Source organism: Anopheles moucheti, chromosome 2, assembly GCF_943734755.1.
Source record: "Anopheles moucheti chromosome 2, idAnoMoucSN_F20_07, whole genome shotgun sequence".
Lineage (NCBI taxonomy): Eukaryota > Metazoa > Arthropoda > Insecta > Diptera > Culicidae > Anopheles > Anopheles moucheti.
Genome location: NC_069140.1, coordinates 35426647 through 35454121, shown reverse-complemented (window position 1 = coordinate 35454121; position 27475 = coordinate 35426647). Strand labels below are relative to the sequence as shown.

The window sequence follows — 27475 nt, the reverse complement described above, 5'->3', positions numbered from 1 at the left end:
TTGTATAACACTGTCGCATGTTACGCATTGTAACACTAACGTCTCGGTTTTATTTGTTGTATGAATTTGTAACACGGCGCTACTACTATTGTGCAAACTTTTGCTATCAATTAAAGCATAATTTTGTCATAGAAATTAATTCAATCCAGATTACCTCCGGGGATGGCTTAATGGTTCGTAAGCTACCGAATCGTTTGTCACCACTAATTGGCAGGCTGCGCAAAATGGTGGTGAGAGCGCAAAATGTACGATTAACAGCTTTTCAAAACATTTTTTTTTCCATTCACCCTTCTCACGCAAAGAACCTTCCCGGGCTAAATGCAAACCTCAAATCAGGTAACAACCGTTATGTTTCTTCGTTTTTCACCGTACAACAAACAAGGAACGTGCCCAAACGGTTCGGTCATAACCCGCCCGAACTGACGCTCCGTTGCTGTTTTGTTGACGGACAGACGCATCGAAAAGTAAATAAACATTTGCCGTCTGGTGGGCATGGTACGAGGGACCAACATACATTCATTATTAATTAAGCGAAAAGTGAGCACTTAATGTGCTTCCAGATCGGTTCACTCTCCGTTCCTAAGCGAGAAGCGTTATTACAAATTTTACGGCACACGAGGGTCGTAATTTGTCGGCATTTTGAGTTGACCCTTCATCGGATGTTAGTCTTTAATCGATACGCTCGTGGTGCTATGTTTTTTTTTCTTGTTTGTAATCTGACGATTATTGTTTTGTTTTAATCATCTTTCAAAAAAGTCCTTACTTTCAATCTTGTTGCTTCTAAAATCTTACTGCAGGAGTCCTGATCATAAATATAGTGTGTACTGCGGTTGGGTGTTACTAATCGTAGAACGTTCTCTTGTTACTTCCCTCCTGAAACTGTCTCGCCTAATTTATTTGATTCCTTCAAGGAAGCGTAACGCAGACATTACATGCAAACAAAAGTAAAACAAGAAGTAAATAAAAACGCAGTAAATTACATCGCTAGTAGCGCCTCGAACTAAACCAACCTTAACTTCCTTCTTCATTTGTGAGACGTTTTCGATTAGAAATGAGAGAAAAGCTTATAATCTAAAAATACCGCAACAAGTGACCACTCTTCCATTCATTGTTGCTTTTACATTCTTCTTGAAAATACGTTCTGGCGAGCGTAGGATGTTATATACTCGGTCTGTGCTAAGCAAATGCTATCTGCTACTGCCTCTTTTAACTACCTTGCACAGGGCTAGGGATCACTTTATGTTTTCTCTTCCTTTTCCTTATTGTAGCGCTCGAGCTCTTTGAGGAATTGTGCCTTCGGTTTCATCACGTTCGGTCGATCGCCGCGACAGTTCGGGCAGAACCAGCGACCCTTCGGTTTCGAGATAAGCGAAACGCAGCTAAAGTGGAACCACTCTATCGGGCAGAGATCATTATCACAGAGGATCATTTCGCCGAATGAAATCTGAAAATGAAAGTAAAAAAAAAACATACGGACGTTAGCGGCTGACGTGTGTGAGGTTTTCACAATAGAACCCACCTGATCACACAGACAGTATGTCGGTTCGTCCGGATCGATCGTTTCCTCGGCCGCCGGCGTATCTTCCCGGGCTTCACGGGTTGCATGCGATCCCCGACCTCCTGTTTTGCGTTTTTTCTTCTTGCCCGCGTTTGCACCACTGGTACCACTACCGCTAGCAGTGTTGTTACCGCTTCCGTTGCCCTTTTTCCCACCACCACCACCACCACTGCTGCCACTAGCACCCTGGTTGGAATTGTTGAGCTGCGAATTGCTACTTCCGGCGCCACCGCCAGAATTGCCGCCGTTGCCATTACCATTATTTCCACTGCTGCCGGAAGCGCTGCTGGAGCTGTTGGTACCACCGTTTCCACCGTTGCTACCATTCTTAGAACCATTGTTGCCTCCTGCTGATAAGTTCTGGCCGGATCCGGACCCTGGTGCACTTACGATATTATGGCTATTTCCTGATCCACCCGTACCACTGTTGCTTCCATTCCCAGTGCCACCAATGCCAGCTTCTTGCTTCATTGTTCCGCTTACGCTTTGTCCACCGTTGCCACCGGTGGAAATAGAAACGCTACCCGTTGAACCACCGTTTCCACCCGCTGCGTTACCGGGACTTCCACCCGTTACTACACCAGCGCCGCTGCCTACGCCACTATTACCGCCAAGCACATCCTCGATCGGATCGACCTCCATCGCGCTAACACCACACATCGAATTGGGTGTATTTGAGCCGTTCGCAGAGCCACCGGTCTGGTCATTTCGGGTTCTACGGGCACGTTTCGAACTTCGCTCATTGCTCAATGAACCGCTGCCGTTGTTTGCTCCATACATGCCGGACCCATTTCCTCCTCCCAGTGTGTTCGCCACTCCGTTACCACTGGTTCCATTGCTTGTGTGCATGATATGCGAATTGGAACCGAGTCCACTGTTGCCACCGTTACTGCCAGCACCACTAAGGCCGTATCCACCGGAAGCATTCGGTCCGTTGGCGGTTCCATTTCCTGTCACCCCGTATTGGGCCGGTCCGTTGCTTGAGCTACTGCCTCCACCGAGGGTACCGATAACGCTGGTACCATTTCCATCCCGACCACCATCTGTTTTATCGTCCCGGGCATAATCAAGCCGCACGAAGAACTCGTTGCCAAGGTTCATGAAATCTTGATCGAGTTGGCGTGTTTTGTGATCGATCAGGTCTTGCAGTTGTTGGATGATTTGTAGCTTTTCGTCACCCAGCTCCTGTGCTGCGATAAGACTTTTTTGTATGCGAGAAGTGGCCCGTTTCAAAACGTTGCTCTGTTCTGTTGTTGCCACCGTTGACAATGATGGTGCTTCATTCGTACTGGTTTTCGTCGTTCCGGCTATAGTTCCCTGGGTCTGGTTGACGCTCCATTGCTCGCAGTACATATTTACATCCCGCAGATGACCCCGGTAGAGGACATCAATTTCGCGAATGCGTGACAGATGCCGCTGCACATCGTCGGGAAGATTTTCTACCGAATCGAGATAATTTTCAACGTAATTGGTGGAATAGTGGGCTTCCACCGTGACCGTGCCTACGTTAAGCATTGTTGTCGAATTATGGATCACGGGATAGAACGAACGAAACGGGCTTACTTTCCTGCCCGTGGCCACACACACTTACTGTTTTTCTTTTCAATGCTGACCAGTTGATTACACGCTATATTTACCGAACAAATGAATAGCATTTGCTATTTAGCCTACATTTTTTAAGCCGTACCCGTTTTTGGTAACTTCAAACCGGATTTGTGGCCAAATGAAGTACGGATATCAATCGTACGAGCCAACAAAATTTACACACGGTCAAAGTTTCTTTATCTAAATTTTCTGACCCAGAGCGTGTTTTTTGTCACAGGAGACGAATGCAATCCACTAGCCAATTGGTTTTCTGCTTTCCGAACGCGTCCAACACTTTTGATTCACAGACGCCACTACGTGTGCGATGTATTAACAATAAAGGAAGCCAGAGTTTCCGCTTTTGGTGAAGTTTGTTTTTGATTCGCCAATATGTGGTTTGAAAAATGGCGACGATGCACGAAAGTCCAACAGTGGTAGGGTTCGCAGATGTCAACATTGACAAAGCGTAAAATAGATTTTTGAAAAATTCAATAAACTGTTGAAAAAGGTTTATCAATTTCAAAAATTAAATTAAATGCTAGCAATTCACTAATAATAAAATAAAATGATTTTGAAGGCCGTAAATTTGGTGGAAATAACACCGGAGTTAAGTATTGCACGTGGTATAATACACGTTTGTTCAGGTTGATATTTTAAAAATATGTTTTTATTTCTAAATTAGAGTATGGTGTATTTTTCAATTGAGAATTGAGCTTATTAATTTTCGCATGAAAACTGTTTAAAGGCAGATGAGGGTTTTAAAAATCAAAATATGCAAATATTGTTCAAACGACTCCGTGGACAACCACTGTTCAAAAATATGGCAGTAGTGATGGCAGTGGGAACGTAACCGATCCGAATGGTTCGAATCCCATCCAGCAGTTGTGGTTTTCAAGAATCGGACTTATTTAATGTTACGTGATAGTTAACATAACTATTTGAAGCTTGTTTAGGTTTAAAATAATTCATTGTTAATAGCAAAACTTATTCACAATTACATTAGGGAGGAATATCGGTATTAAAATTGTCTAAACCTGGACAAAAAAAAACTACCAAGTGTGCTTGTTGGTCGTTGTAGTGTGAATTCGAACCATTCTCAACGGCTGTAGTGTGACAAACGCTCATTCGATTGGCTCCCACTTTCTGCTCAACCGTTTGCAGGCTCGGACGTGTTTTGTTTACGCTCGCTCCTTGATATTCCCGCGTGTGTTTCGCTACGTTCGTAAAAGTGGTTTCATTTCGTGATATCCTAAGCAAAAGGATAACCTGTGCTAAAACAAGTGCGCTTATAATCGTTCCCTTTCTCGGTCCATGAAATAAGTGCGTTTTGTTCGCGAAACACCCGGCACCCGGTATTTGCGATACCAATATTCGAAACTTCACATCAAAGTTGTACACTGCTTTTTTTTCGTGGAAATATTATCGTGCCCAGTGCCAGTGTGCCAGTTCCGTAAGTGTTTGTCCTCTGTAAAGCTCGTGCCTCATCCAAAGCATCAACATGACCTCGACAAACTTCACGGTCGGATTCGGCGAAAACTCCAAGGCCTCCAGCAAGTAAGTGGGAATATCTACCGGTTCCAGCAGCGTCGCGCTATTGAGCTGGTTTAGTTGTGGGGTTTCTTACCGTTGCCGTTGTCGTGTTCTTTTGCGCCGGCTCTTTCTTGTCAGATACGCTTTGCGTTTGGAGCCTGCGATCCCAACGAGAAGAAGGTCGACGTGCTCTGTCCCGGGACAGGATCGTTCTATCGTTCCCATTCTTGGGGTTCTGCTCTCGTTCTTTTGTACGGTCCGCATTTGCACAAGTTCGCGTCGCGTTTGCGGCAGAGCAGAGGGAACTTGGGGGGAGAATATTGCCAAATGAGGTGGGAATCTTTGCGGTACTTGGCTATGTGCTGGAAATACACAAAGCCGACCATTTCACACGTACAAAGAAAAAGATCAGCGACTGTTTTTAATTCGTAATAGTTCAAATTAAAAGTTTGAGCCAAAAACAGCGCTATGTTTAGCAAAGAAAAGGGCTTCCATAATAATGTCTTAATTAAAAGATTTATTTATGGAAACATATCAAAGAGTAGTAGAACAGTGATTTATCAATTCAATTGTTTTAATCGTATTAAAACGCCATTAAACGGTACTGCAATTGATTTACGACGGGCAAGCAACTTATCGCTCAGAATATCTTTACTGGCGTGCCGAGCTGGTTGCAATACTGGACCCATAAAAGTGTAAGTAAATGCAAATCGTGCTATTGACGGTTGAATTAATCTTGCCACCATAAAATCACCCACAATAGCTTGTTTTAAATGGTAGTAAAGATTTGTATCTTTTCATTTTAGCCTGCAAAGAACGTACCTATCGCCTGCTGGTAGATAGAAAGAAGCAATTGGAATATGAATAAGGAAGGGCATAGTTATGGAACACTGCAGAAGTTGATCAGCAACCCATTTTGCTTCCCTTGACAAGGACGGATTGTTCGTGTGACGGTTAATGGTTTGCAGCATGCCTACAAGCCGGAAGAATGTGTGTTTGCAAAGAGACACCCATCACTTTAACGTGGACAGCCACTTGAGCCACAACATAGGAAGAATTCCTCAAATTCTCCACCGTAACATGAGGCATCCGGTTGCTCCCACCGTTTTTGTATCGATCGATCCAGACCGGAGCAGAAGATTCCGTTCCCTCCGGCAGCTAGGACAAATGTAGCGATCGGTCGTCTGGAGATTCAAAGGAAGCAAATTGTTTTACATCGGCCCTTTAGAACCTACCCGCAGTTGGAATCGGAGTGTTGGCCAGCAGTGGATCGGAATGTGGGCTTCTTGGGCGTTGCGTTACAGATATGCCACTCTTATGGTGCGTATCGAGGGTGCGAGATAGAGACCTGAAATGGTCTCATTATATGCACACCGGTCAGATGAGTTTTATTGTTTACGGTGTTCCGCACTGGCCACGGATCGTGAATCTTTATGGTGGGTTAAGGTTCTTAGTCAGCTCCCCCGAATGCCAGCTCCGATTACATGCAGCCTGTGCCTCTCCGGTTGGGTTTTTGTGCGCGTTTCGTTTGCTTTTCCGGCATCTCGAAATGGTTTTGCGCAACCACCACCTAATGTGCCACCACCAGTGTTGGCCTGCTGGGCCTCCATCGGTTGCATTTGTAGTTTTGCAAAGTCCAAGCATCCGCGTGTGGGCTGCACCTTTTGCCCGGGTGGTTTAAAGCGAAAGCATTCAATAATTACAAACTTCTATTACTCAGCACACGCACACACGAATGCTGCTGGATTGCTTCGGGGCGATCTTATGGCCGTGGTGTTTCTGGAGGATTAAGCCGGTTTTCTGTCGGTTACCATTCTACGTAGGCACACCGATTATTACAACAAAAACCTAGGGTGGTACCAGCTGATGTGGTGCCAAGGGGGTTTTGTGACGTGTAGTTAAGACGAGAACAACTCCTTCACCGTGCTGGGGCATTCAATAATTTATTATTATTGTTATTTAACCCGTGTTCCGAGGGCAAATCGTCGCCTTTTGTCTGCGGAGCAAAGTTGTGCGTATTGCGGAAATCTTTACAACACGCTTGGGTTCAGCACATTTGGGTAATGGTATGGCGTTTTTGTTTTGGGCGATCTTAATCGGCCCGGTTCCTGTAGAATGGTGGGATTTCTTTCATTTCCGAGCGCTTTAGTTAGTTCTCTTTCTTCAAGGTTGCCCAAAACAATACACGCAATCCAAATTCAGCCGACAACTATAAATTGGAGCTTCAGGGATTCGGTATTTTTCGCGAGATAAGCGTGTGTTTGTGCTAAAAACAGTGTAATAAGGGTAATATTAATGCACCAGCCACCATACTCTTCATAATTCCATGCTTTTAAATTAAGATAATATATTTAGATATCGCACAATTGATTTTTTTTATTAAATGATTACCAACATCGACACAATCTCGCTTTGTTTCGAGTGTAGGCTCATAGCGCCCTCCATGCACTGATCGCTTTCTTTGACAGATCATAAGACGATAGCGGACAGATGATGGGGAGGGTTAGGTTTTGCTTGAACGCCTCCGAAGTGGTTCCGCAGCTAAGTCTTATTAACGGCAGGGAAGAAGTTCAGCTTTCAATCCTTGCCAGGCAGCAAACAAGAAGAAATCATTCACGATGCAGGCAGATGAGTCATGATGCCGCCGCAGGCAGGAAACTGGTGTGATGAACTGTCTTGAACTCTTCTTGTCGCGGTTGTTTTTGAACCGCACTCAATGAGGGATGCATAAAACACAACCCCCGATAGTGTTCCATCCGTGTGCGCCATCCTGGCAAAGGAAAATAATTGATATGTGTTGTTCTTTTGTTATTCTACGCAGTAAAAGGGTTTCGGTAACTAGTTATGCCGTAGAAAATGAAATTCTTCCGAGATGATGCTTTAGATTTAGTGTTTGTTGGGTTGATCGCTTTCTAGAATTTCGTTGCCCTCTTATTTGCCCTAAAAACCCTTAAATTGAGACGGTCGCATGGTGCAGCCAAACGCATGACTTAGATTTTTCTGCTACAAGGATTTTTAAATTTTTGATAATCATAATGCAGATTGTTATTGGAGTGTCAAGAAATACAACTAGTTGACACGTTAGTTTTTGTGTTATTTTTTACCAATATTGCAACGTAAATAACAATTGATTAATGTTTAAACTTGTTACATATATGCTTTAAATGCATCGATTTTTAAAAATTGTCCTTTTAAATATTTTGAAGCAAGAAGTCTATATTGGCCTTTTACTTTTTTCTCAATTAAACATTCTCATGTCCGTTAAAATATATTCTTCGATCGAAGAGTTCCATCTTTTATAGTATTAGTCAACATAAGAAAAAGAGTGTATGACGCACTGTTTAATTTTAACTTTTTAAATTTTAATTAATAGTCATTGCGAGGAAAGTTTTATTAAGATCCTAAATTGTGTAATGAATCACAATCATTACACAAAAATGATCCTCCGTCAGAAAGGCCTGGATATAAAGCATTGGCAGTCGGCGGTCGGTCAATCGCGGTTAGAAGGATAAGTAAAAAAGGAGTAATTCAAGCTAAACCTCTAATGTCAATAATAATTCAACTTCTTTGATCAACAATTAACAATCAGACATTTAGACAAGTGGCTTTGAGGTGTTTCAAACCTCTTTTAATGTTGAATGGCTGTTTTGAATATATTCAAATAAACTTAACTTCTTAATATTTAAAGGAGCTGGTAAAATGGTTGTTGTTAAAAAAAATGGCTGATTGTTAAGTTAACTACAATTGCAAAATATTATAAGGAAAAGAACAATTAGTATTATCAAATGAATTACTTAATTTTAGCGGATTTAATGGATTTTACATTAGCCATAGAGAAGTTAACATTTGATATAAAATAATAGTTCCTTGACAATGTATCTCTCACTCTCTACTGAACGTAATCCGATACGATATTGATTCTGTTTAAATGTCATGCTTTTTCATGGCTTTCTGTCTAGCCAATAATCGTTCTAGGACAAAAATCTGACCATTAAAAAGTGTCTTCTGTATGAGTCACCACAAATATTGTCTCCTATCGTCGTTTTTGTTACATTTCTCCATCTGCGGTCAATGCGGTCTCGAGTGGTGAATTCTTTGGGAAAGAAAAGAAAGAGCTGCAAGTGATCTTCGTGGTCGCCAAGGGCATTTGTTCGATGTAGAGCCACTAATTGATTTCTCGCTTGCCGTCCGGGGTCACTCTTGACGTCTAATGGACATCGATGTTTTCGATATTAACTAAAATCAATTCCCCCCCCCCCCCCCCCCCCCCCCCCCGCGAGAGTCGCCTTCGTGGTGTTGACTTCTCACACCTTCTCTTGTTCTATCGGTAGTTTGCTAAAGCCCACAGAAAAGGGGTTTGGACTGTTCCGCTCAGTGGATCAACCGACAGATATATTCATTCCGGTAACACACCTTAATTGTCATGAAGACGAAAAGAAAAGGGTTCCAAACCCACCCGATTACAGGAGATGTAACCCGTTTAGGCTAGACTTTCAATTTTCATCGCACAAAGCGAAGGGTAACGTTGGCGTCCCACTGGAAGATGAGATGCGTCCCTTTATTCCCGTTCAGGGCAGGGTCACCCTTTGTCGCTGAGTGCGATGAGTTATGGATTTCAAGATCGTCTGTGATCGTGCTGTTGGTGTGCCTACCGCATACCGATGATGGTGTGTAGGCAATTGATGTCGCGCCGTTCGAACACACACACAAGACCGTGATCTGACCGGAAGAAAACAAAAAGAAGTGTCCAAGGATATGGACCAAGTGGTCGTTTTGTGGTTGGGGGTTTTGCATTGGCCATTTAATACATAGTGAAGAATTGTTGGATTGAAGAATAATGTTTCCCGAATGATGATGGCCTTTGGATTATGTTTCAATGTGTGGGGAGTATTCCACCAGGGGGGTTATCGTCTTCGTTTGAATAATTACTCGTCCAATTGTCGGCACATTCTACTGTCGGTTCTCGGGCAGCTGTTGGATTGGAAGAATATTATGCACATTTGCATCCCTTACGATATTGGTCCAGCACCCAGTACCGCCATTCTAGCAAGACAGCTCATAATTCATTGCAGCAGGCCGGGCCACAGATACCTTCTGCGCTGCCTGGTGGACTCTGGTGCTGCTGCAAGCTGACCTTTCATCTTGGCGCTCGGCAAGGGAAAGATTTATAGCGAACGTCGCGGCAATGATTGGCACTGGGATGAAACTTGTACAGAACAGTCGAAAGAAACGAACGGAACCACATATTGACAGACCAATGTCATTGGGTAATCGTGGCATGCAATTGCGAGAGTGATTGGCACACCGGTGCTAAGTGGGAGTGCGATGTCTGCTGCATGCGATTTAATGTTAAGAACATGAAACCTCCGAAGTTGCTAGAATGGGTGGCCACTTTTTGCAACACAAAAATCGCTCTTTCCCGAAAGGCATGCAAAAAAAAAAAACATATTCCCGGAGATTCGAGGTTGCCGCAAATGGTCACGACGCGCGTGTAGGTTCAACAACTTTCCGTTGCTGACCATGCTTTTTCGGGCGCATGAGTTATTAGATCTAAATAGGGCGGTAAAAAGCGGTGACGAGCGAACCTGATAAGCTTTTACGTGTCTGTTTGTCACATTTAAAAATGGATCGTGTACACCTTTTTTTTAAATATACGGTCGACATGAGATAAATCACATATGATAGCCTAACGTTTTTGTGTTTTTGGTGGCGACGCTTTCCAAATGACACATCGGTTAATTAGCAATGTGGATGGACATGGACATGACTAAATGGAACTCGTTGACCCACCGGAAAGCATTGATGAAGACGTACATTCCATGCAAAGTGGAACATGATTATGAGCACTGATGGGCTGAACGCAGCCAGCGGAGTGGAATTGTGCGCTTTGTCAATAAAAATAAAAGAAAAAAAACAAATCTTAAAATAATACTCCAACCGTAAGCGCAAACTTTTCACCAGTCAAGCGAGAAGAACGCACAGTAAGTGGCGTCGGCGAAGCAAATGAGATGTGAAACCGACACGATCCTATAAAGGGAAATAGTAAACAACGAGAGAGAGAGAGAGAGCATGTCTCGTGGGGGTTTAAGAGTCGCACTTGAAAATGGCAAACACAAAAAACCCAACAACGGCCGAGGCGACAGCGCGGAGACGTAGACAGGAAATAGCTCTAGTCTGTGAATCATCGTGATTTTATTTCAGAACTGGGGTTAATGTCGTACAATAGCAATTCTTATTCCGCCTGGGATGTCCCATGATGTGTGGTGATATTTAAATGGTCATAGGACAAACGTAGACGGTGTTATGATCTTGGACCGGGATTTAGTTTAATGAAGATCGCCGATCGGATCAACTGCTGGAGTAATGATACTTCATATCGTTTCGCCCTAAAAGCAGAGAGCATAATGTATAGTTTAGAAACGATTGATTTAATTTCAATGAAAATCCTAGGTAGTGAAATTTAACAGCATCTCAACAAACGAATAAATTATATTTAAGATCATAAGCCTCTTAGAATACGTTTTAAATTCTACTACTGTCGATTCAAAAACACTCCAGCTGCCAACCGCCAAACAGCTGGACCATGTTTTCTTATTTTGCACTTCAATTCCTTCGCCCAATATCTGTGAATTGATTCGTTGGCAAGCTCTCCACTGTTGCGACCTGCTACTCACAGAGTTGCAGATGTTTGCGCTCATTAGCATCTCCTTCGTCCCATTTTGTTTGTCGCACTTCTTTTGCATCGGGTTTTTTATGATGAGGTATTGCAAAACTGCGGACACATGCCCCGGACATCGCAAATCCGTAGGCCAAAATGTGAACCAAATCGGTATCGATCGCGGAGCCCATTCGTTCAACCGCGGCTGTCCGGGTGCTCTGGCTGTTGGCGTGCGAAGGTCTAGAAGGGGTTGCAAAGAGCTTTTAAAAATCGATTATCGTTTCGAACGGAACGGGTCATGGCGCTGGCATGTGGAGAGTGTGTGGTTGGGTAGGAAATCATCGGGTTTTGGGAGGTTGATATAGGCGAGAGCAGTAGGCTAAATGAATTGTGAAGAAGAATAGCAACACGAGAGACTCCGAACATCGAACACAACTCAACGTCAACCTCGCTGTTCGATCCCCAACGTCCAGCAGGCAGATCCAGGTTGGTGTTAAGAGGCAAAGTGTAGAAATCGCATGCCCGGTTAGCGTGTTCTTTTTCCTCTTCGGTCATAGCGTGGAACATAAAGCATGGAGACGGACATGCTCCCGGGTCTGGCCGTCTGAGTACCGCTGAGAAGGAAGGAGAGTGAAAAAGTGGCATAAAATAAAATAGAAATACACCCCTCTATAATTCTAAACCCCCTTTCGCCCTTTCTTTCGTGGGTGGCAAAACAAAAATGGCCATCCAGGCAACTATTTCAACATAGTATGTGGAAACAAGTGGAAGTTGAAGAAGGGCACTAAAAATTGATTTTAGACTACAGTGGCAGTCTGCGTCTGCGGACCAAACCCACACTTGGTGTGGGGTGGACGGTCGGTTGGACGATCCGAAAAGCAGCGAGACCCCGTTTTCCGGACGTGATGATCCGTTGGGATTTCGGATGGCTGTTGGAGATGTTCTTCTGTCTATCTGCTCCGTAACGGTAAATGGGAAATCCGCACACACAGGTGGTGGTTGGTTGGAAGTTGACCGGAGCCCGAGTTCCAAAACAGTCCGGAGAGCGTTCCGGCCGACACCTTTCGCAGGTCAGAGTCACCAAGGCAAGGGTGGGTTTTCTCAGTTAGGTCTAGTGCAGGAATTCGTTGATGGCCAGATGTCGATCGGTGGTAATTGCACTCCCGGCACCGATTGACTGGAGATTTTATTTAACGGTGTCCAACAATGTCCGCGGCCCTTCTGCTTCACCTTTACAACCGATCGTACTTCAAGCAGTGCTTGCGCACGTCGCCGCTCGAGGAATTGAGCTTTCACGTTCAAGGACAGGGAAAGATCTGCTGCCGAAGAAAATATTCATCGTAAGCAAACAAACTTCCCCACAGTGGTCTGTATCTCTGGGGAGTTGGTGTTTTTTTTATTCGGTTGGTGTTTGGATGATATGTATATCCTCCTCCTTATCCTGTGCCCAATGAAATTCAAGTGGGTTTTTGCCGCGACTTATGTATAGGAGAGATTGTTTGACATAAATTTAAATTCCAAATTGGAGAGCGGCTCCAATTTTTCCCGTACGTTATTTGACACCAGGCTTATAATTCCGTGGTGTGTTCTGCAAGTGGAAGACGGAGCAAATTGGAATACACCGAACATGGACGTTGGACGCTATTTGGCAACAATCAATTTGACACCGGGTGCGATAAGTATAACTTCTATTTCGCCTTTCACAATCGATTCAAATTAGATGCCAATGCGCTATCAGAGCTCAGCCACCGGTTCATCCGAGAACTAAACATTTTCACCGTCCAGGGAAGCGAGCTGCTTGTTTGTGGAATGTGAAATCTTGTGTTACTTTGGCTATGATTAAGTCGTCGTTTGGGTGACGACCGACCCCCCCGCTCTGGTGGCCGCCCCGCATTCTTCCGGAATGTGCGACACTGACGGACGGAGAGACCATTCACACAAAACTTTCCTGTCCATCTCCCAACTTTCCTGGGTACCGGAGTGCATCTCTTGGCAGGAGGCTGGCTTGGAGTGGATGTTTAGACAAATATTGACCAACGCGCACACTCACTGCTCGAGGATGGGCACTGGTCGCCACCGCACGGCCGATAACTTCGCCCGGTTGACGTTTGGCCTGGATTGTGTTACTGCCAAGGGGGTGTGCGGGTCACAATGCGGGAACAGTTTCTCTCTCTCTCTGTCGTTTCGTTGCATTCTTCGGTTCCACCGAAGATAATTGAGTTTGCTCAAAGCTCAACAGTGCAGGTCACACCGGCAATAATCCGGCCGAGACGCATGCGACGAACTCACCGACGATAATAGTTAATGGTTAATTTCTTCTTGTCTTGCTGCGGCGTGGAATGATGACGGTGAGAAAAATGGTGCCATCCGAAGGGGAAAAAGTTAAAGTAGAGGATTAAAAGAAAACAAAAATGCGTCCCTTTCCTTTTATTCCCCACCGTAATAGTTTGTGAAGAATTTAATGTTTACCAACCCTGTTACAATACAATCCGGAAGCTACTGGTTATCAAGAATGAATGGCTATTCTACAAGTAAATGGTTCGCTTGGCTGTCACAGATTAAATTGCTACTGGCAATGGGCGGGCAGTGTCGAGTGGGTAAGGATCGCGCAGCGGCCCTGCTTGATGTTTTGCGGTCATCGTGAGACATCTCAGATGACATTGATTTTTATGTGACCTCAATGCTTTTTTGTCTCACTGCGATATGTCTAGAATGCGCTTCAATGTAAACTGTTCATGTTGTTAAACGAAGATCGCTTGCAGGAGGATCGATGGAACAGTTGCGTGATGCAATTTATGAAGCGTAGAAAATCAGCAGAATTTAATGGCGCCGGTGTTTTGCCGATGAATTAACGTTCTGGAACCGATATACTGCCGATGGAGGTTTGTTTGGAAAACAATCAAATTGGTTTCATTTGTTTTTGCCCAAATTTATCTGCTGGATGTGACGTTGATTGGATATGATGACCTCAGCAGTTTGGTTCCTACGAAAGTTAATAATTTCATCTGCCAAGGCGCATCTAATTGATTTTTGTTTCAGCTGGGAAGTTTTTGCTAATTATTTTCCATTCTAATGAAGCTCGATGCATGAACGGCGAACTGATCGCGTCATTTGAAGTATCAATACCAGCGTGCAGAGTGTATCCCTAGTGACTGATGGTATTTTGGGTAAGTAAAAAACTTCACCCAATGTTAATGATTTCGTTCGTTGCCACACATTCGAAACTGTGGAGTAGTTACGCCTGCATGTTGTTCGGGTCTTTGTGATTCGTCTCAGGGCAGCTGCTGCTGGTACGGTGTATGTTTACAGTCTGACGGGCTTCAATCGTTCTAGACGCTGTGCACCACTCGGTACGATAATTTCGCACCATGCGTGTCCATCTGTTATGCCTAATGCTGGTTTCTGTTGGGCTGTAAACGATTCGTTACGCGCCTTATCAGTTCCGGGCTGCGTTGCATTGACATGCCTTTCCTGTCGAGGCGTGCGGGATTTTTGTTTGCTTTTCCAACGAATTCTCTGCGTGTGTACGTTCTTGTGTCGCAGGAACGGGTGATTAGACCGAATGGATCCGCACAATTCATATGGGACCAATAATAATCTTTTTTTCCTTTTCACGAGCATCAACCCTTGCACACAGTGACCACCACCCCCCACGCTAATGTTATGTTTATGTACAACCCCCCCATCCGAGCACTATGAAAATTATGAAAAATGTCGCCAACCGTAGCTGACGTGACAATTTACTTCCACCGCCCGTTCATGGCGATAGAACATTGAGCAGCGTGCCAGACTAGCGCCGAGAAAACGACTTGTCTAGAATTACTATCATTTGATCGAGTGGTGACGATGAAGCAGAAAAAAAAATAAATAAATGACAGATTAAGGTCGGCGGCAGTACTATGGACATGAAAGTTTTTTTTTTGTGTGGGACAGCAAAACAGCAAGACGAACGGAGATCGAATCCGATTGTGGCTAGGCCCGCGGATCGATTGGAGTGTTTGTCACGCGATACAATGTTCGCCGGACGCCGGCCGGGTGTCCGCGTGTTGCTGCGTTCGATTAATGGCGTGTTTATGGCCACACGTGCATTTAACCGGCGTCTTTCACAGCCGCGTCGAGTCAATGTCCCCGATGGTGGATGGCCGTGGTTGCGAGCCACCCCGTGTTTTTCTGGACTAGCGACACGTGTGCGTGTGGTCGATGCAGGTAGCCGTCCACTAGGTGTTCATTTGTCCACATTTGATCGCACAGTTGTGCGTATCTATTGGAGCCGCATAAATGCAGCGTGTCCAAATAGGGGAAAGTAAAATTATGCTTTATTGTGAAGGGATGTTTTTTAAAGAACAAAAAATACATTCATCACCTAACCACGGGAGTGTTTAATGTTCCCTAATGTTATTCACGTGTAATCCCACTCATTAGTATGGTGCAAAGATGTTCTCTAGCTCGACTGCGTGTGTTTTTTTGTGGCGCCGCTGGCACCTTTTAGCGCTCTAGGTGAAATTGGACATCGAGTTACACAGCATAATTTAAATATTGTACTCACCACGGTGACGGCGCTGGTGATTTACCCCTACGCTGAAGAAAGCGTATAATAATTGATGCACCCATCCATTCAATTTATTGTCTAAATTGAATTTAATTGGCTGCGAGAGAATCAAGGTGCGGCACCTTGGAAAGGGGCTAGCAGGGTAAAAACCCGCTAGAGGAAACATTGTGCCATCCTTCAGAGATTAATGGTGGACTTCTTGTTGGAAGCCTGGTGCACACGGTACATTATGAACGCTTAATTAAGGCTAGTACGCGCGCCACCTTCAATGGACTTTCCATAGATTCTGACTCGTCGCTGTACATTGTCCAAGTGTAGCTTCCCCGGCCTATGAAACGGTCGGGAATTGCACCGAAGAAATTTCGTCAGAACAACCACCCTCACTCAATCGATTGGGATCGGCACAATCAAGCCCTTATTCGACGCACATACAGCACAATTGCCGGTCATCATCATACCGGGGGCTGTTGTGAGCAGTTGCACACAAGCACTCCTATCGATGAACGAACCAATCTGAAGAGGGAATCCCGTCAATTATTGTGTGGACGGTTGACCCTCTCTCGATGACTCCAGGCACCAGATGTCTGTTTTAGTCATCAAAGACTCTAGCCCAGTGGGCAATGTTTTCACCTTTACTTTGTACTGTTAGATAAGGGATTAAAAGTAGATATAAGATTCATGGGAGTGTGTGTATCGCGCGCAGCACGTCCCACACACATGTAATCAGCGATGAATAATATTCCTGTCGATCGCACTGATTTGATAACGCTGACATATAAGGCAAGAGTGGGAATAATTCTACCTCTCTGTTTAGTGTGGCGGACTATACTTATTATGTGTCAACCAAAATTGTATCCGGCACTGAGCGGTGCAATACGCATTGCTGATTGTAGCACGGAGCGTTTGTAATCATGAAAGTAAACACAAACGACTCAAGTGTGCTTAATGGAAACCAGCTGACAGCTGTGTACGCCCGCAATCTGTATGTGAAACGGTGACACATCTCGGTGAAGCTATCTCAGGTGCCGGACAATTATTATCTACGGGGTGAGCAGGGAATCCACGGACACTGTTTATCTATCGTTGCAACCTGACCTGCGAGGGCAGCTTGAGGGAAGATCTCTTTCCCGGAAGGCGAATGAAAAATAGATAGGTAATTACGATAAACATGCTTTGGTGCAGTGGTTGACACCGTGCACACGGGAGGTGCACTTCCTGTTAGGAATTAGTTTAAGCCTCGTTACACCACACCACGCGGGACAGGATTATGGGTGGGGGAAAGCTATTAAAGTATCATTACGTACATTGCTTCACTGTGTCTTGTGTTAAACAGAAGTCTAATATATGATTTTTCAATTTCTTCTCTTTTTAGGTATGTAATATTTCACCGAAACACTTCCGTTCGTCTAACAAAATGTGTAAAATATTCTTGTCAATAAGGCACCGTGTACTGACAAACCATAACAGTTGGGCTCGGACAATCCGTATCAAGGAATCAGGCCATCATCCAGCAAAATCCAGTCAAATTAAAGGCGAAAGCACGCTCATTTGCGATGCAAAGAGATGTAAAATTTTGCGCAAAAGCAAATTAAACTAATAATCCCGCACTATAAAAGCGTTCCGCGCGTCGCACTGGAACAACTTCATTATATCACTTTTTCCGTGGGTTCAGGTTTCGTTGAAATATGCTGTTAATTGCACTAGCGTTGGCTGAATCACATCGCCCCGTACGCCAGGCGATCGGTTGACATTTTCCATGCTGTGCTCACAACTCTCTCGGCACGATCGTTGCAAAATGTGTATCTTGCCGACCGGTAAACCGAAATGCAGCTTTATATGGAGATGCGGCCAATTTAACCTGTATTTTTACAGATTCCCTTTTTCGGGTGCAACATTCGGCGACTGCTGGACATGCACATAAACGTTGGCGCCGTTACGCCAGCAAATTTTGAGGCTGCATCGTTGTTCGGGGTAACCTTGCAGTGAAGGTTCTGCTTTTTTTGTAAAGTGGATAAGGCGGTTTATGTCTTTATCGTTGGTATTAACTAAACGTGTGTGTGTAAAGGTTAGACTTTTGCGAGTAATTTTTAATGATTTACTTTACGTTTGTAAACAAAAATGCTTTTTGGAAATATTAAACGAAGATTTTGTTGATCTTTTCGCTATCTCTTAAGATGAAGCCATAAACAGGCGTATAAAAAATATCGTTTACCTGAACGGTTAGAGCTTATAAAATGACTCTTAAAAGAATGACCGATAGCGATACTGTTTGTTACCGGTTTGTATAGTTGATTAAATTGTTATTTGATGCAGAATAACAGTCGTTAAATTCTTACACCCCCCTGCATCTCTCTTCCTTTTATCGAGCGAACCCCGAAGAACTAACGCGCTTCGTATCACGGAAAGAAAGCTGGAACGCGTTCCGAAACAGTATTTTTCGCTCACCAAAACACAAAGAAAAAACAACCGAAACAAAAAAAGAATAATATGCAAATGAGATGCCGCCTGCTTGTGGAAGGTTTACCAGGCCGACCAGTCGGCCTTTTTTTGTTGGTCTGTCCCGCATTCAGTTATGTTGTCGTAGCGCCTGTTTTTTTTGTATGTGGTTTTTCGCTGAAATTCTTATGCGAACTATATTTTAAAGACCTCCGTGGCCGACCCCATAAAACGTCTGTGATAATTTGCCATTATAATGTGTTTCGTTCGCTCCTTCAGACGTCACGTTTACATGTTGGCGTTTAGCGGTGGAATGTTTGGTATGAAAACGAAGACGAAGCAAAATGCGGAACGGAACGATTCGCGTACGTAAAAATGTTGCAACCCAGGTTCAACATCCTCATCTGCATTAGCGAAGCTACTGGAGTTCTTTCTGGTGGTTCAGCTTTGTTGCCAGTTACCCGACCCGCATTGCATACGAAAGAAGGTCCCGGTCGTTGGGTAGTTGAAGCTTCCCGGCGAGAAAGAGCATAAACGTGCAGTGTTGCAGTGTGGAGGACCTCGATCCTTGATCTTCCACCGGGCCGACCCGGGAATACACCATGCGTAACCATCGATGGCAACGTGTAACTGTCAACTTGCCAAAGGCGGCAGTGACATGCGGACGATGGGAATGCATAGGCAGCCTGCCCCTCTTTGTGTGTATGATAAGAAGGCAGACGGACAAAACACAACACCACATCCTGCAGTGAATACAATTCGTTGATTACAATAATGCTGATGATGATCATGACGCAGCAATGGTTATCGTTCATGGGTAATGGCCATGGATTTCTTGTTGTCACACCGTAAGAAATAGCAAACCGCAACCAGAACCACATTGCTCATATTACCGTCAACACGGCAACCGGTGCCGGACACTTGTCATCCTTTCCATGTGCTTACTAGAGCTTCGGAGCGTTCGCTCGTAAGTTGATCCTGGGTTAGTTGTTGAATCGCTTGCCTGATTTCAGATCTTCCCACGTCTGAATGATATGCTCAACCGGTGTGGCATTAATGGCAGACGAGACGAGTAGGCACGTTTCACAAATTGCGCATCGTTCGTGCGGGGGACGTTGTCCAATCCTACGGCTGAAGTTGTCTTTGCAGTAGTGATAGCGTGGCAGTTCATTAAGAATTGCACACCGTTGTAGTGAAACAACTTGGTAGAAGATTAGTGTCCGTAGGTGGATTACGGTTAACCTTCGCTCTTCAAACCTCGTCCGACCAGTTGAGTGAGCGATTGTAATCGTTACAGTTTTGCTGCGTTATTTTAGCGAGCATTTAGAACCGTTTTTCTTCTTCTTCGCTGCAAATAGTTCAGTTCTTTAAAGAACTATTAAAGAAGAATAAATATCGCCATGAAGGTTATGTGATGCTGTTTAGTTTCGTCAAAAATGATGCATGTTTGGTCGAAGTCTTTCGTCTCGACGGCCATGGTCTATATTCGAGCAGCAGGTCAGCTGTTATTATCAAACACTTTCGTCTGGTGCCCTTCTAAATCAGTGATAAATTGGGAAAAGTTTTTACCAAAGAATGAAAATGAAATCGCACCACCGTCAGATATGGCTATCGTGCAGACATCCGTACGTGAGGGTAATTGAATACGCTTCCCACAGCGTACGTTGGCATAAAACAACAAATGTACTCGTCATCACGTCGCCCAAGCTTCGCGTTCAGTTGAGGTGTTCTTAATTTTTGTTTAAATTTGTATCGTTACCGGCCGATTTGCCGTGTGTTGGTGGTGTCTTTTTTTTGTATTTTGCTAAACAAAACCATTCAAATTTCCGATCACGTACGGGCGGGCGAGCGTGGAGTGAAGGTATTTCTATTTAGTTATTTTATTTTTCAATCATTTTGCGTCCACCATTTGGCTTCGTTCCACCGATGGTATGGCTTTTTGGAAGGTAATTTATCATGCCGGGGTGTTCCACCACCCGGTCAATTTGTACGTACAGCGGCCGAACTATCCCTCCGCCTCCTTGGACACGTTCGTTTGCGCACTTCTTTTGCGCACGAACGTGCTTCATGGTTCATGAGTTGAATGTTATTTTATTCGTTTCCTACCGGTCACACTGCAGTATCGATTGCTGGTTAGTGACGTTGAGTGAAAGGAAAAGTGAATTTGTAAAGATTCGTTTTCAATTCGTGCGACAAAACCACGAAGTGACGCATGCCGTTTTTGTGACGCGAACGGAAACGATTACAAATGATTGATTTCGTAAGCGGAAATATTGCAGTGTTGCATATTGAAGCGAAACACCTTGTTCGAAGGAAGGTAGTAGTAGAATTAAAAAAAAAGCTAATTGTAATACGATAGCCTGCATAGTGATCAGATGAGAAGGTTTTAACAATGTTCTTATATTAGCTTCGAGAAGAACTTGCATGATACAGATTTCTTGTAATTATTCTTGCGTGCCGGAAGTTCTGCTATTCCCAACCCAATTTCAAGTCCAAAGAGGTCATCGAATGTGTAGCGCGTGAAAAGAAAACTCCATTATCAGCTGTTTAAACACGAAGACGGAAATTGGTTCCCTACAAAGAAAAAAAAATCCCCCCCGAGACCCGAGAAAAGGGCACTCGAAAACCAGTTTCTGTGGTGCATGTTGATCTTCTCGGTGTTGCACTTTTTGTTTCTTCCGTTTCCAGCCAAATAATGCCGCGGTTGTATGCACTGGCATTCCATCTTTTTTCCCTCCCATCTCTCCCGTACAACGTATTTTGTTTGCATCCCCTTTGGACATACACAGCATCACCGTTTAAAGCAACAAAGAGACGATCGTTATCGAGCTCCGGCAAGCGAGATGATCACGCCCGAAAGAAGGCTGAAAATGCCGCAGGGTCTGCAAATGCAAAACCGCATTTTACGGAGCACAATTGTTATTCATACGTACGCTGATTGCACTGTATAATACACTGTGTTATTTTTGCTGAAGAATCGTGACTTTTTTGCGATGAATTATAACATACAAAAATATTGTTTTAGCATAAATGCAGGACTTTGGACTCCGTTCTGATAAATTGTGCATAAACAGTGTTGAACAGACTGTGCATGAATACAGAACCATGTTTTCGAGGTTTTTGTTACAAAATGTCACCATTGTAACAGTGCGAAACGAATAAAACAGAAATTATACGGTCCCGTTTAATGGTTAGCCCTCGAAGAAAAGGCTGTCAATTTTCTGTCGGATTGATAAATTGATTTCATCAACCTCCACCACCGTGCTGTGATGGAACACAGGAAATCAGACAAATAGCTGGCCACAAATTGAGGTCACTTTTGGGACACTTTTATGTACCGCCTTCCACCGGCGGTTGTGGTCGTGAGGTGAAAATGCACCCCAAAATTGCATACCGCGAAGGTGCACCGTTGTTACTGGAGCCCCATTCCTTTGGTGCTGACAAATTTTGCCCCCGAGCGTGATAGTCGGAAATGGTTTTAGGCGCTTTTGCGCAGACCTTCGCCACCCGAAGTTCGTGGACGAACGTGGACGACCGGTGCTGCTACTTGCCTGAAACCTGACACTTTCGTAACTGTACATTATCGCAATTGGGCAGGAATTTGGTGGCGAATTCGTGGCACAACCGGAGTGCAGTTGATCGTGAACTTGGGCTGCAAGCGGTGCAAGGTTTTTTGGATGGAGAATGTCAAGTTTGACTGACGAATGCGTGTCCGCATGTGTGGTTTGGTAATATGGGCGCGTAATTATATGTGGGTCGCGAAAATGGTTCAAACATTCCTCACTATCTCGTTGTACTTGTACTTTTAGGCATTAACCTTCGGGGTAACCTTTCAGGTGGATATTTTATTTTCCCAAGGAAGAGAAATCTTCCGCCAGTCCGGTTTTTCTTTATATTCAAATCTTTCTTAAATATTACCGGGGTTGTTATGTGGTGCATTAACTTGATTTAGATAAACTTAATCCCTGTGTCATAATGACTGAAGTCCGAAACCAGGTTTACTGAGCTTCATGTTTTTTTTTGGGGTATTGGAATGTCGTGTATTTGAATGTCTTTTAAGTTGGAATTCGTCCACATGCTTCGGCTACCCATGATGGCGTGGGAAAATCCACCCATAAGTTGCCCCCTGGTACGAATTTCTGGGCTCCAACCAGTTCTTGTACCAAGTGTCCTAACGGTTTCCCAACAAAGCAGACCTTCAATAAATTCTACACGCGGAACTTACTGAGCTTGGGTGCACGATGCCTAGCATAAAGGTAGAAGTGAAGGTAAAAGTATCTTAAACTAGTTCTATGCCAGTAGCCGTTACGTTCAGCAGATCTGAGCCTCTTGGTGGTCTCGTCTAGGGTGGTGGTTGAATGTGGAAACGTTTTGCATAATATTTGCTGGGTCCGTTGCCCAAATATGGGAATGTATTCGTATTCGCTTCACAGTATACGGCAACTGTCTGTAGGGGCATATTTGATGAAATGTGTGATTGTACTCAATTTCTCCCTTATCCCCAGAGTACCATTTCTGAACTCGTGTCGCAAAGCTAGGTTAAGAGCGTGCTGTAAACAAACTATAAATAAAGTCAAACTGCATCCCTCTGCTTGGTGGGGGATTGATGGGGTTGGTAGGGAATTGGTGTTTTCTCGCCTTACACGAGCTGCCCTGCATGAATAGCTGGAATGTCATCGAATGAAATTCTGCATTGCAAAAAGCCCCGATGTCGACGGGCGATCTGTTGTGGTGTGTGATGCAAGGGATTAATTGAGACGTCAGTTCTCGCATTGAACGTTGAAGAAGTCGGTCCTTTTTTGGGATGTTTGTCAGCATTCGTTAGTTATGTCGGGGAGAAGATTTTCTTGAACATTTTTTTCTCTGTTTCCGAACGAACGCCTGCCTTTCGTCTGACCTCAATAAATAGTTACGATAATGATCATGACGTGTCGGGTGAATAATTACCTTAATGGATGGTGCGTGGTGTGCATCAGCTGTTTCGATTCGATGGAAAGGCTTCCAGTTCTATTAAAGGCAAGAACTGTCAGGTCTTTTGATTAACTGCAATGTTCAAATTGTTGGGAGAAAATAATTATATTAATAAAAAAATTAAATAACGTTCAGCTTCTGGTGCTATTCACTGTAGTTATCGCTTACCGGTAGGTAATATATTGGAATATAATGTTATAATCTTCATTCTCGATTATTGTAACATTGATAATTGCTTAATAAGGTCTAGAAATTCTATCAAATTGTCTCCTAGTTATTAATTGTCTCTAAATACTAGTGTTGACAGTCGGTGGTGATGACGAAACTAATTACTATTGATTGAATGCGATAAAAGATAATATTTCTTGTCATTAAACATCCGTCAATCCGTCTGCTGTAGCTTTCTTCAAAGTGTTCGCACCTCAAACAGACCGACAAATTTTACCCAGAAATATGAGGTCAACCCCGGTGTAGGTTTAAGGCATAGATGCATACGGGGTAAGAAGGATATGATAAAAATCGATGGATGACAGGTTGTAAACAAATGTTTTCCAACAACGTTCAATTTGAGCTATTAAAATGAAGTGGAGATTGGTAGAGCCGCCATAGGGGAGACTCGGTCTGTGTGACTTATTTGTGTCGTTTTTTGAACCAACCGGCAACTATATAGCTCCTCTGTGTGTGACAGCTGCCGACACATGCCGCCGTTACCGGCCATGGTGTACAAAGATTCAATTTCTTAAAGCAAAGAACCAAAGGAATAAACAAACGATGTAAACGAAATGGTATGCAATGCGTGAGGAGCCCACGGAGAGCTCAGAGAGGCTTGATTATAGCTCTTTTGTAGCAATAGGCAACAGTCGAGTTAGGATGGGTTGGTAATGGTCCGCCATATGCTTCGATCGCCAGGCTCAGGACTCTGGCATAGGACAATTGATTTTTGTTTACTTGTTTACACCTTTGCCTTTGCGCGGCCGATACGTGTGCTGGTGTGCAGGCAGGCAATCGCGTGGAGTCCAACAGCCCACGGTGCTGCCCGGTAGTTAGTTGTTTGCCGGCGATAAACAAAACAACCGGGAAGCGAGCGTAGTGAACGTCTTACGCGACCACCGGTCCCCAATGGAAGTGAACGGCCAAATTTATGAATCGTGGCATTGCAATAATCGTTTGCCCTTCATGAACTCCGACAACAACGTATGGTGGGACGAGTCTGGCAATGGTTAACATATGCGCAAAATGTTGAGCACCAGTGCAGTGTTGGTGCTAAAATGTGTCTGGCATCTCTTGGGCGGTAGCGAACAGAAAGGTTTCCCATTTTTGAAGGCAGAAAAAACAACTCTGCAGCTTGCAGTACACTACTTTATACATTAATCGCTGAGACATTTTTATTCCTGCTTTTCTGCTGTATGCTCAGTTATCCCATGGGAGCCAAACCTACTTGAGTGTGGTAAAAGGTCGTTCCATACTTTGCATCTCGATGGGCATTTGTGCGATCTTGTGTGTGAGTGTTTTTTGCTCACGTTTGTAGGTTAGGTTACTTTAATGGAGCGGAACTGCGGATATCGATAGTTGCCGGCTACACATCATCCTGCGAGGGATTGTTTTATGAGCTGGAAAATTTCAAAACGTTAAGATTCCCATTTATTTTTGACCTTCAGATGTTCGATACGCTCGATCGAAGAGAATGAAGTGTTTCTGGATTCATCCCCAGTACGGTCAATTGTCGATCGCGTGCATATTTGCCAAAATTATGAGCGCTTGTTCGCCAAAAATTGCGATTTTATTGTCGCATGAAGCAAAGCAACGGTGTACGATCGTGATCGATTGATTATCACGATTTTTTTTTGGGGCATCACCGTTCCGTGTGGACGTTGATTGCAGGTTATTGATTATTAAGGGATTGTTTGGGGTTTTAAGGAGTGGGTTAAATAAACAAGCAACTTCCCTGTGATTATAAGACATTCATGTTCGACCATCGAAATTACGTTTGTTTGTTTATTATTTTGATCACATGGAGGAAAGTCTTTTGCTATGGATGTATGTTAATGGTAGCAAGAGTCTCAGTTACGTGACTTAACGCAATGAATTTACAACTTCTGCATAAATCCCATAACGTAGAGATATTAAAGCAACAGTTAAAATGTATTCTGCAACATAATCTCGATTTGTGTGTTATCTATCACGCCCCATATTCATAAATCGACTTTCTCCTTCGTGGTGTGGAATTATAATTGAATTGCTCGTTTTAATCGGTCAACCAATATTCATTCCTTACTGATGAACTGATCTCCTATATTGAATATTAATATACATTGATGCATCAAAACTGATAAGAATATTGGAATGAAATAATCGATCGGTTGCATTTGGTTTTTAGAGTGCTTCCAGCAGAGCCAATGATGCACCACTGGCCCTGGCCATCTTCAGACTTTTCGGGTTTCGAATCGAATATTCATGTAGGGTAGTAAAATTTTAATGGAGCCTCCCGCAATTCCGAAACATTAAGCTTCGTTCGGTGTGCGACATTATGCTATTCCGGTTCGAAAATCTTCCCCCCCCCACCTCCCCCTCACAGATCAATCCATTATTTTTTTTCTTTATCCCCTTTTCAGTCCATGGTGGCCCGTTAGCTTCGAGGATATAAATTAGTACCCATGAAGAAATCGGTCCTCCAACCTGAAAATTGATTCGATACTCCGTTTTTTCTTTCTCTCTCGCCCAGTGTTTTGCCCTGTTGCACAAGCATCCTGTTGCTTTCAGCCGATCGAAAAGAAAGCCAAAAAAGCTATCGCCATCGATCGATCCTCGATTAGTGTTCGTTTCGTTTCCCCAATTTGTGTGTTGTTATCGACCGGGAGATAATGTGTAGATGCAGCGATCCGAAGGGCAAACCTTCTCGAGCGCTTGTGATCGATCTCTGTTTGCATTTTTTTGGTTGCCCTCTGGGATGAACCTGGCATGGATGGATGGGGTCTATGGGTTTCACCCACTTCACAATATCTTCAATAATCCGCCAGAACGCTACGGGGGCCGGCAGCTTCACATGTTCCCTTCGTCGTTTTGTGCATCCCCATTTTTGCGATGCATCCAGTGGGTGTTTCAATGGTGCGCCGAAGAAAACTGGCTGGGTAACTCGTTCGGGACCGTAGAGCGTAGCGAAGACGGTTGTTGGAAGCCGTTGCCGTCTAACCGAAAACGCAACCTTTTGCCAAATGAGGGAATCTTCGATCCATTACCAGCAATTATTCGCCTGTTGAGTCTTTCGTGAGCATAATTTATGGACGATGGTATCTGCGTTCAATTTTGCCGATGTGTATGTGCCACCACGGAAGAAGGGGTTGGTTGGTTGGAGAACCACTCGTCGTTGATGTTCTGAAGTTGCTAGACTTTTTTGTTTTTGGTTTTGCATCACAACTTTATAGCGCGTTGCAAGCGATGCAAGATTCATCAACATATTGAGGATTGGCGAACGATCCCATTTTTCCTGCCTCGCCACTCCTTTCGCCGGCTCGTTCGTCACACGGCACCGATCTGATCTGATCGGTTCACCGGTAAGGAGTGTTTCTTGAAGGGTTTCTATTTGTCTTGCCCCGGAGTGTGTGCCTTTCTCCGTTGCGCGCAGCACAAAACCACAGCATCATCGTCACCGGTCATGTATCCATTCGCCGTCCTCCTGTGTTTAAGATCGTTCGATTTTTTCCCGTTTTAGCTGTCTGTGTGTCGGAAGATTAGATTGAACCTGACAAAAGGCAATCGTGGGTGGTGCGGTATACGCGGGCAGGCTAGATACAACGATCGATTTCTCATTATAGCTGCCGGGCGACACACTTGGCGGTTGGGCAAGCATGAGTCGCGTTGTGTTCCGTATGTGTGGTATTCACTTTCAATTCCCGCTGCCGTGGACCGTGGTGCGGTGCACCACCGAAGCACCCTTCAGCAGTGTCTGGAGCCGCCTTCCGGGCACCTTTCGGAGTGTGCCTACCCGTGTAGGTGATCGGATTGGCGTCGTCATAGAGTTATGAAATCTTTTGCGATCAATCTTGCACTGGGTTCGAAAGTGCATAAATTATAGAGAGAGGCGTACTAGTAGAACCGCAGGAAATGGAAGCCAATGCAGAATGGGGAAGAAATTTAAAGAAGGAGCCCAGTGAGCAGGAGCTAACGAGTGTGGTAGAATTTAGTGCGATAC

The 27475-nt window shown here is 44.2% G+C and overlaps 2 protein-coding genes across 4 annotated transcripts in view; one reads left to right on the top strand and one right to left on the bottom strand.

Moving 5' to 3' along the window:
- Positions 1-83: 83 nt before the first annotated feature.
- Positions 84-3493, bottom strand: LOC128309731 (uncharacterized transmembrane protein DDB_G0289901). The gene is made up of 2 exons (XM_053046191.1): positions 1520-3493; positions 84-1444 (listed from the first exon to the last, which is right to left on the bottom strand). Exons 1-2 carry the CDS (start codon positions 3071-3073, stop codon positions 1238-1240), a joined length of 1761 nt encoding a protein of 586 aa, XP_052902151.1. The 5' UTR covers positions 3074-3493; the 3' UTR covers positions 84-1237.
- An 815-nt stretch (positions 3494-4308) lies between these two features.
- LOC128296683 (microtubule-associated protein Jupiter) overlaps positions 4309-27475 on the top strand; it is a 117390-nt gene continuing 94223 nt past the window's right edge. For all 3 annotated transcript variants that reach the window (XM_053032141.1, XM_053032140.1, XM_053032142.1), the window contains exon 1: positions 4309-4696. In XM_053032141.1, the coding sequence (XP_052888101.1) occupies positions 4641-4696 (56 nt within the window). In that variant the 5' untranslated portion in view covers positions 4309-4640. The remainder of the gene's footprint in view (positions 4697-27475) is intronic.